The 10,610-nt window shown below is 43.1% G+C and overlaps 1 protein-coding gene across 1 annotated transcript; it reads left to right on the top strand.

Annotated features, from left to right (window-relative positions):
* Positions 1–364: 364 nt before the first annotated feature.
* On the top strand, positions 365–10,464 carry LOC121312996 (M-phase inducer phosphatase 1-like). The gene is made up of 15 exons (XM_041245112.1): positions 365–917; positions 2,054–2,130; positions 2,432–2,483; positions 4,915–4,956; positions 5,601–5,637; positions 6,049–6,159; positions 6,330–6,455; positions 6,771–6,908; positions 7,177–7,260; positions 7,350–7,538; positions 7,915–8,007; positions 8,215–8,277; positions 8,377–8,475; positions 8,945–9,190; positions 9,412–10,464. The coding sequence occupies exons 1-15, from the start codon at positions 721–723 to the stop codon at positions 9,550–9,552; spliced, it is 1,695 nt and encodes a 564-aa protein (XP_041101046.1). The 5' UTR covers positions 365–720; the 3' UTR covers positions 9,553–10,464.
* The last annotated feature ends 146 nt before the right edge of the window (positions 10,465–10,610 follow it).

Here is a 10,610-nt window from a genome sequence, read left to right as displayed (position 1 = left end):
TAAATTCTGATTTCTTATTCAATTGGACTATTTGGAAATGATGATGCTAAATCGTGGTTTGGATTGGCTGAGAATATGCATGTGGGCGTTCTGGATGCTTAAAATGTTCCGCGGGAAAAAAAAAAAGATTTCCTATTTTCCCTGCCTATTTCTTCACCCTGAACAGTCATTGGTTCATGTTTTATGATTGGGTCAATGCCCTCAGTTTGTGTGGGAATGAAACAATTGCTCTGGTTGGTCAGTATCGCTGATTGGCTGGTGGTATTGCCGCGCCAGTCCTAGTTATTTTTCGAATATAAATGAAGTCTGCATCTCAGGCCACATATTTTTTGGTTCAAATTCAAGAGACAGTCAGAGAAAAAAAAGAAGCAGGGTGATCACTGACTTGGAAACTACCTTTAAGCTTGCTATACAAATAATAATACTAATTAATATATATTTTCATGTTGATAAGTCTAAGTTCTCTGAAATAAGTTATATTGCTTAAAGTGTTTATCAGTTTTAAGCGTAGGATTTGTATATTTATATAAGTTATGTGACCAATCAAAGTTCTGTTTTATTGTAAATCGAATATATATCTTTATATGTTCCTGAGTTCAGTTTTTGCATCTACGAAGCATATTTTAAGTTAACTGAGAACTAGTAAAAATATATTGAAGACTGGAAACAAGCGTCGTGTATTATTAATTGGTAAATCGTTGGATTGTGTTTGGAGCCAGAATGGATGAAGTACTCGCTGATTTTAGCCCCAGCAGAAGGCCGGGCTGTATCACTGGGATGCCTTCGCTATCTCTACCTGGGATCGGAGCCATGAGCTCGACCTGCCTTAAAACTCTCTATTCTCCAGAGCTTGCTGGCGTGCTGTCCCCTGTTACCAATCTGGCCCTCAACATGAACAGCCTCGCTGTCCTCGGAAGGTAAGAGTTCTTTAATATTTCTCATAGACGCGAATGTTATGTTTGTACTGTTTTAGAAAGCGTTTCGCATTCCTATTGTGTTTCCTGTACGCTGCATATAATGCTATCGGTGTGTATATAGATGTGTGTGTGTGTCGCAAGTTAGAAATAAAGGAAGTCTATTCAATGCACTTATACAATTTTGTGGCGGTACACATTGTTTGGACATACCAGCATGTATTGGTGTTTCCCCGCGTATCTTTTCCTTGTGGACAGGCTGTTTATTGGAGGCAAAGTAAGCAGTGACCCTGCAGTCTTGTTTGAAAGAACAGTAATCTTTCTAGTACCGAAGCGACTGGCTAAGAAGTCTCTACCTTGCAATTGCCATTCTCGGTACACTGTACATAATGTACAATACCACTTGGAAATATTGGTATGAAAACGTGCCTTTATAATGTTGCTTAACTGTACAGTGAAATTAATGGAATGCATCGAATATCTTACTGGCATATGTGCTTTAATTGGGCAGATGCCTAGTCCACAGTTTTGAAATATACAAAATAATAATGTAAAATAGGTGTAGGGTTAACCTCCTAAAATGGTTTGAGGGCGCTGTTGGACAGGTTTCAGTAATTCCTTTGCCAGCTGTTTCTAAAGTAGCAGGTTAGTCTGCTTGTATTGCCTTGGGTCTGTGTAAAATGTTATGCCTCCTAGTGAAGTTAATTGGTGCCCATACTTTTATCTTTGTTGCCTTCTCAATTATGGCGCTTGCTGCATTCACAGTGCTTGATATAGGACCACCTGGCAGGCCTTTTACCTGTATATTTGGGTATGCCAGCCACCCACTGAAATTGTAACAAGCTGTACACATTCTTAGTATTATTGTGAGGCTTAAATTGGCTTGATCTGTGGGAAGCCTGTAGTTTGCAGGCAGGAGGTCATTTGAAGTCCTGGCTTGGTGGTACAGTGAAAGTTAACCCTGTGGGTGTTGACTTGGTTTCCTCTTGTGTGATAGTTCAGCAGTTTGTGTCACTGTGCATGCATGGAATGGGCTTGACAGAATGGTGTCGGAGCTGGACCGTTTTGGATTAAGTGGTGTGAATTGCAAGATTTTGTATTGATCGCCTTACCAAACACTATCCTTTACATCACTGCAGCCAGTGCGACACCCCGAAGAGACGAGCTAATGTACCTCTTAAGATGCCATCCTTTGCCTCGGACACTTCCGATGCAGGTTAGCTTCAAACTTTGTCTCGCATGATTTTTTTTATTTTATTTTTTTTTTGGGGGGGTGGGCACTGCTATGCACAATGGAGTCCTATACCAGCAGTGTGTAGTATGCTTGGAAGTAACATTATTGGGGTTGTCTGTGCCCAATAGCATGGTACAACAACAATGGACTTGGGTTTGAACCCAATCCAGTTTGTGCTATGTGCAATTGTGTTTTCATGTAACAATTCTACGGTTTGACAGATTAACTGGAGCAGGGGGTGTTGTGATCCCTTGATGTATTAAAATATATTTTCTTTTTGCAGGTTTGTGTCTGGATTCTCCAAGTCCCGTAGACCCCATTGATTACGAGGAGGCGTAAGTTTCCATTTTATGTCTTTCGTTACTACTTGTGTGGGGCTGATTTAACCTCCCCCTGACTAGTAGCTTGGCTTTGGGATTAGTATAATTGCTGATTTTTTTTTTTTTGGGGGGGGGGGGGGGGGGGGGGGGGGGGGGGGGGGGCTTGAGACTCAACTTGGGGGCAACTTTGTCAGGTTGATTTGGAACAAAAGATGCTTGGGATTCTTGCTTGTTGGATTAAGATTTGGGATCAGTTTCAATTTGGGGGGGATATTTGCTTTTTGCATTGCGTTTTAATTCTTTAACAAATAGGATAAAGCAAAGGCAGAATACTGCTTACATGAGGTGAACAGGCACATGTAATTCTACTTTGATTCACAATCTCATCTCTAACTTAGTTTATCGTTCATTTTGATTGTCCTTTTGCTATAACAAACAAGGCTTGGGTGCCAACAGGTTCATATAGCGAGGGTGTGCTGTACTTCAACAACTCACTCTGGACCATTCACCAGGGAAGTGGTGGTTTAAAAGCAATTGGGAGCACAAAGTACTGCATGCACTCCCTTGCTGGTTATTGAAGTTTTGAATTTTTGTAGTTATAGGGTGTAGCTCTGTGGTTTGTTTTGCAACGCTACTTCTGTTGTGGTAATAAGACTGATTTTGGGAGTGTCCTTGTATTCTGTCGTTCTCTGTCATAGCAGGATTTTGAGTGTTAACTGTAGGTGTAACATTGAAATGCAGCACAATCTAATCTTTCCAATAAATCTTTTTTTTTGTAATGTAAATGTTGGACATTTGGCCAAATGGTGTGCAGTGTTTTACTAGATGTAATAGGAATTATCTTTCTAATTAGGATGACTAAAGTACTTGCATAACTGAGCAATTTACATGACAAATTACTTTATTTACATGTGAAAGGGAGTTTGCATAGTGCATGCTCCAGACCTAGTGTCAAACTATTGGCTGTCAGAGGAGCACACGTTTCTTCCTATTGGTTTGATACTATCTACTCAGATTCATTTCAACTTAATCCCCCCACTTTGAAATTTGACACAAATTACTAGGCAAATTTAAAAACCACGTCCTGGAACATCATTGTTTCAAAGTTAGCTTTACATGGGTTTGCAGTGAGACCTTTGCACCTCCTATCTATAGAACTGACTCCTTCATAGATCTGTCAGAATGTTGGCTTGGGGGGGGGGACTAATTGGAGTGAACAACAAACATACCTGTTCGGTTTGCCTTATCTGGTTCTTGAAAGCTGGTGTGGGGCTGTGTAATGCCAGATTTCTATCAGCCTGGAATGCAAACAGGTAAGATTTTATGCTTGTTTGTGTTTGCAATACAAGAGGGGATGCTGACCCAAACTTTAGTGGCTTGCTTGAATTTCCAGCAGATGTGGTTGCATCTTTTTCAGCTTTATAGTAAACCACCAACACCTTAAAGGGCAATTGCCCTTGCTATAAAAAATCTGGTTTATTACAGATCAGTCTTTTAGTCAATTTCTGTTCATTAAATGGGTGTTCTTTGAACAGATAGGCTTGGTTTAAACTTTGACTGAACTTCATTTAACCTGTGTGGTAACTTGAATGGCCCTTGGAGACAAAAGGGCATCTGCGCTGCAAATTATTTGGCACTCCATTATTTCTGAAAGTATTAATGAACAGTCTTCTCCACGTCTGGCCCGGATTTAAATTCTACTGCACAGCTGTCTGGTAGGAAACTGCATTCCAGTGCAGCCAGTGGTGCATATCAATAGACTCTATTTTTCCCCCACCGCTGTTGGTGAGGTTCGGCACACTTTCCATCTGTCCCTCCTTTTGTAAATTGTCAGGAGGGGGTTTCTCTCTAATGCACGTGCTCAATAGAGCCCTTGCAGCTTCCTGCTCGAGTGAGCTAAGTGAAACTCAGCCCTCTCTATTGTAAAGGCCACACTTGTTCCCAGTCCCACATTGATCCAGTAACAAAAGGCTCCTGCTGTGGGGGGTTGGCGTGGTGCCTCGGGGTAGACATAGCAGACGAACAGCTACCTCTTCATAAAAAAAGCCTGATTTGCATATAGGTGGGGTAGAGCTGTTGCTATAGGAGAAAGCTTTGACCTTATGAAGGGGCCCGGCCTCTTGTTGCTCTTTGTTTAATTGAGTTCTTTGGCTGTCCAGCTTGCTTTTCATTATTTAGCTGGCTCTTCTCTGTATCTGGGTCAGGGTCTAATTGTAAACACAATTGGCTTGGGTGCAGAGTGCCCCCTCCCCATTTGTGCTGGCTCTTCTGTTTGTCTGAAGTTTCCTGAGTCTGCCCTTTGGTGGTCCAGCCTGGATAGTCTTTTTTTATATAATGTAAAATGCCTTGTTGGAAACCAATGCAACTTTTGAGCTGTAAGAGTTTTGATCTTAAAGTAAGAGCATTATAACCCATGTGCATGTCACTTTTTGTATTTTTATTGTAGGTTTGAGAAAGCCATCTTGGACTCTGGCAAAGTGATCAAAGAGTAAGTATCAACTTAATTTTTTCCCCTCATACCTATCCCCACCTACAAACTTAGCGGTTGGGTGTTTTAAAATGTAATTGGCACTTAACTGTCAAAATGAGAGAGAGAGTGAGTGATTTTTAAAGCTGGGCAACCTTCTACACATACCGGGACATTTTGTGTATTGCTTTCAATAAAACATGTCCAATAGCCTTATTTTGATATTGCATGTAGAATGGATGCAGAAGTGGTTTGGGGACAAATCAAGGATTTGATTTAATCGAACATTTTAAGAAGTTCGCTTCAGTGAGCGGGAGCCTGCTGCCTCGGGCCTGTCTGCTCACACTACTTGAGTCGTCCCACTCCTGTATCAATGTGTAGGAATTGGAGGAACCCTGGTAATCCTGCCTGTGGAAGGCTGGGTAACTCCGTGCCAGGAGATTCCATGGTGTCTGGTTACTTGCTGTAGTGTGTGTTTGAGCCTGGGGGTGAAATTTCCAAACAAGACACACCTGCCATCCTGTCAGTGTGCTGGGTTGCAGCAGCCTGACTCTTTCCTTTAACACAGCTGGGCTAACAAGCTTATCAATGAAGTTGCCCTTGTCAGTGTGCTGCATTTCTGTTAATGTACTTTTTTTTTTTTTTTTTTTTTTCTTCCTCCCCAGTAGCAAGGTCCCAATCAGAAGAATAAACTCTCTCCCGGTAAGTTCTATTGATTAACTTTCAGAATAACACCTTGATTCCAGTTAACTGTTTTGTTCCCCCTTGTAAATTATTTAGTCTTCCTGTTGTGTATTTATTTAAAATTTTGGCACAGTTTTCTTGCACTGGGAGGCATTGCACCGTTAGCTGTTTGAAACCACGTAGATTCTTGAAATAGCTGTTACTGATTTACTATTGTGGCTCAGAATGATTTTGAAAGTATTTTTACCACACTGTCAAGTGAACCTGACTTTAGTTTCTAATCTGTGCAATTTATCAGTCCACAAAGAGTGCAACAATTCACTGTCACAGAATTGTGATATGGCTAGTTGGGACCCCCCCCCCCATCCAGTTTGTGGTCCTGTATTGGAATCGTGTGTGTTTCTTTACATTCTCATGGTTTTCTTGCAGATGAGGTTGTTGGGCTCTAGCCCTGCTCTCAAAGGCAAAGATTCAGACTCCTCAGATTTTGGAGTCTTCGGTGTTCGACGTGATCAAGTCTCTAGAGGCAACAAGGAGAATGTAAGTGAAGATTACCTTAGTAAGATCGGTAAGGGGTTTGGTATACGCCAGCTATTGCAAACTGTGTTGAAGCAACCACTGGTAAGCGGTCCTGGTTGTAACGGCGCAGTGTTGGCATGCACAGTTGCACATTGAAGCAGATCACGAACCTGTGTATTTGTCTTCTGCAGATGCAGGAGGGGTTTGAGTTCAAGAAGCCGACATGGCCTGCGTCTTGCTGCCGGCTGCGCACCATCCATGGAGGAGAGGGCAAGGAGCCATTTTCTCAACGGCCCAATTCTGCCCCTGATCTCATGGTATGTACCCTCTGCACTCAGTCTTTGAACCCTTGACTTTATCACAGTGATTGGGGGGGGGGGGTTGAGTTGTTTCACAGTAGAATGCATAATACTGCAAGCAGAAAAGCCATTTAGGAAACTGGATTTATTGGCAAATTTAGACCAGGTATCTGCGTAACTTGCGAGCAGCTACATCTAATCTCTTAATCTTGCTTGCTGTTGTGGTCATGTACAACTGCTCTTGATCTTCAAATAACCTTTCAGGGTTTTCCTCCTTTTCGGTACAGTTGCATAAAATTTAAGTGGTATAAACAACTGCTGTGTTCCCTGCAGTTCTCGCCTCCCCCTGTGGAACAGAAGTGTTTCATGGATGACAACAGTCCCGTGGTCCTTCGGCGATCCTCATTAACCTGCTCCTTTAATGACGAGGACGACGACGGATTCCTAGAAATTATGGATGACGATGTAGAGGTAAGGCAGAAAAGCTGGGCTAACAAAGAACTTGTAGTCATGTCCCAAAGGCAATATCTCTATGCATGATTTAATTCTGGCTTGTGTACAAGATGCAATGCAAAAACTGTCACTCTATGTGCATAAATTGCAGCCACATGAATAAATGCATCATCCACATGTAATGGGGATATTGAGGCAATATTGCCAAAAATCTAAACTAAATTACCTTCTACAAATGTGCGATTTGGTTTGAATAGCATGAGATGTGATTCTTTTTTCTCTTCAGAATGATGCGGATGTGCCCACTGGAATGGCCAGCCTGCTGACTGCTCCACTGGTTCGTAAGGACGAGGAGGAAGAAACTGGCTGTGTAAGTTCAGTTACCCTGGGTGGATACCATGTTTTGTGAGCATTTAAGTTCTGTAAGCACTTGCTGAAATCTCAGTGGGTCTCTCGCAGGCGCTGCTCACCCGTAACTGTCCTCGCGGTCTGTTCCGCTCGCCCTCGCTGCCTTGCTCTGCCACCAGACTGGCCTTGAAGAGGCCAGAGAGACCCCGAGATGAGAACACCCCTGTGAAGATCAAGAGAAGGAAGAGCCTGGCAGGGTCTGTGGCCAGGGAGGAAGACAAGGAGGAAGAGGCACAAGTGGTCAGTACTCCTTTCTATTAATATGCTGGGCACCTTGGTTATGTTGAAATGACCAGGTTGGTGCCAGGAGTTTGAACAGCCAGACTCCTGGTAAATTTTGCTCTGAACTGATCTCCTCTTGCAGCATGAGCAAGTCTCACCAAGTGGTTTACCATTCAGAGTGGTTTGTTTAACAGTAGGATTAACACGCTCCTGGTAACTTGGATGACACTTCAGAGTGGTTCTGAATCCCAGGACTGGCTGCTGGGTAACTTGGTATTAAAAAGCTGTCAACTGCTCTACATTTAAGCTGGTTAATGGTGTGATTGCAAGTACAGTTTCTTCAATCAGATCATGTTGTCCAAGCTGTTTCTGACTGAATCCTGGTTTCTTGCAGAAGTCTCGGTTTCTTCAGAGGTCCAAGTCCTTCTGTGACATTGAGTTGCTGCTAGACAATGATATGAAGGAGCTGATTGGAGACTTCACCAAGGTAAAGGATCTACATCCATAACAATAGAATGCTCAATGGTAGACAATATATAGTCATACTTAAACCCAGTACTTGCACAAGTTACATTTTATTTTTCCTCCCTAGATGTAGTTTCCAGTTCTGTTTTGGGGCTGCAGCAAGATCTTCATTGAAAAGAGTCCATGCTTGTGAAGGAATTTGCTCATTGTGTTCTGTTCTCTTTTGCAGCCCTTTGTTCTACCTACAGTGGATGGGAAGCACCAGGATTTGAAGTACATCACTTCTGAAATGGTGAGCAATATCTCCTGTCTAGATGTAGTAGTACTTTTTTCTCCAGACATCCATACTGGACTAACTTCCCTGTAAATAATCGCCCTCCTTTCTCTACAGTTGGTAGTAGCTCTGAGTGGGGAATTTGATGATCGGGTGGAACGCATTGTGATAGTAGATTGCCGCTATCCCTACGAGTTTGAAGGCGGGCACATCAAGGTAATGCAACGGATCTTGTAATACTAACTGTACAGGAGTAGTCTGCTTGGTTATCAAGTCTACCACTTTCTTAACCTGTGACTTTGCATTATTTACTATACTGTCCAGAAGCGGAGGGAACACAAAGCCACTTTTAGGAACAGTGGCTTGAAACCTGCTTCTGGGAGACCTGGTGTGAGGCAGCTTTGCTGTATCAAACCATGTTTCCCCTGGTGTGCCATGCAGTGTCCTGAAGCTAGTTTGAAGACTCAAGTGGCTCTGTTCCCTCAGCTTAACAATGGAAAATGTAATTTCATAAAATCCTCATGGTACTTTGCACTGACCGCTTAAGTAGGTAGTACATGATTTCCATTACATGGTGTTAAAACTTTCCTCTCAGGTGTGTGTGTGTGTGGGGTTTTTTTTTTTTTTTTTTAAAACCTTGCACCCTTGACTCATCCCTCTCTCTCGCTGTTATTGCTTGTTCCAGGGAGCTGTGAACCTGCACACAGAGGAGCAGGTGGAGGATTACTTGCTGAAGTGTCCCCTTACTCCCTCCACCCTGGAGAAGCGCCTGGTGCTAGTCTTCCACTGCGAGTTCTCCTCTGAGCGTGGTCCCCGCATGTGTCGTTTCGTGAGAGAGAAGGACAGGATGATGAACTTGTACCCAAACCTGCACTACCCTGAGCTCTACATCCTCAAGGGTGGATACAAAGAGTTCTTCCCCAAATTCCAGGTAAGCCTTGAGTAATTTCGATTCACCAACCCTAGTGAGTAAGGGAATGGTTGTACGTCTGACTATTCTCAGGCTAAACTAAACCACACACTATAGAATTATTTAAAACTAGTGCTTGCACATCCTAGAAGTAGTATGACTAGGACATTAAATATGTATAAACTAGACTTGATGCTGCTGTAGTGGCTTAATCTAACCAGTCCCCCATTTTGTCTCTGCAGAATCAATGCTGGCCGCAGAGCTACAGGCCAATGCACCACGAGGACTTCAAGGAAGATCTGCGCGGGTTCCGTCTCAAGAGCCGCACCTGGGCGGGCGAGAGGAGCAAGAGGGACCTGTACAGCCGGCTCAAGAAGCTCTGAGTTTCAGCACCTTCATATTGTTTTGGAGCGTGAATGGGTTGGGCTGGTTTGACCAATGCACTTCAGTTAATGCTGCCCCCCATCTACGGCAGACTGCCCTCTGGCTGAGGGTCAATTTAAGAATATTGGGGGGGGGGGGGTGCTTCAGTTCGTTCAAGGATCTTGAAATCTGTCTCTGCTACTGTGTTGCCTTCCTCAGAAAGGGCACTGCAGTGATTCCTGATCCAGCAGTTTCACCACTGGTAAATGAAGAGTTCTGCTGAAAAGTGTGACAGGGTAGTGTGTGTTTGGATGGTAAGCAGGATCACAGCTTTTACAAACTACCTTGATGAACATGCAAGGCACCCCTAAGAAAGGGACTGTTTTCCACACTGTGTGTGATTGGCTTTAACACCTATGCCATGTAAACCTGAGGTGAGGATACTTAAAGAAAACTGACTGATGCTGTGTGTGATGTCTCGTTCAGACATGCTAGTTGATCTGCTGTTAAGTAGCTTTTTGTTATCTGCAGTATCTGACATTGCCTCATTCGACTCAACTGAACCCTCCTACTGTTTCCTACATTTGTGTGGGATAAATGGAAACCAAGATACTAGAAACCTATTTCTTTTGGGATGACCCAGCTAGAGACCCCTTCTGCTACATGTTTCTGTATCCAGCAACGCTACATCCCAGCTGTGCTGTAGTTCAGTCTCTCCCAGCTCTGAAGCAGTGCTGCAGTTGGTGCCTGTGACTTCATCTTTCTTGCTTTCCAATAGCCGTGCTCGACATACAACTAGCAGTATTTCATTTTATGAATCCCCCAATTTTAAACAACCATTTTAACATTGACTATGGATAAACTGCAGTCTCGCAAGATGGAAACAAGCTCAATCCTAAATGTTCAAGAAGTGCGTCGTAGTCAGGGCTCCCCCCCCCATATAACCCCTGTTCCTGTTTGAATTCAAGCACTTGTTTTAAATCGTCTTGTGTTCGCTAAAGTTGCGGCTGGTTTGCAACAATGTTTTTTTTTTTTTTTCCCCCCCTTTTTTGCTTTTTTAAAAATCCTTTTATCTGTT

This window comes from Polyodon spathula, chromosome 1 (assembly GCF_017654505.1).
Source record: "Polyodon spathula isolate WHYD16114869_AA chromosome 1, ASM1765450v1, whole genome shotgun sequence".
NCBI classification, from domain to species: domain Eukaryota; kingdom Metazoa; phylum Chordata; class Actinopteri; order Acipenseriformes; family Polyodontidae; genus Polyodon; species Polyodon spathula.
Note: the sequence above shows the minus strand (reverse complement) of the source record. Positions and strands in the feature narration are given on the sequence as shown.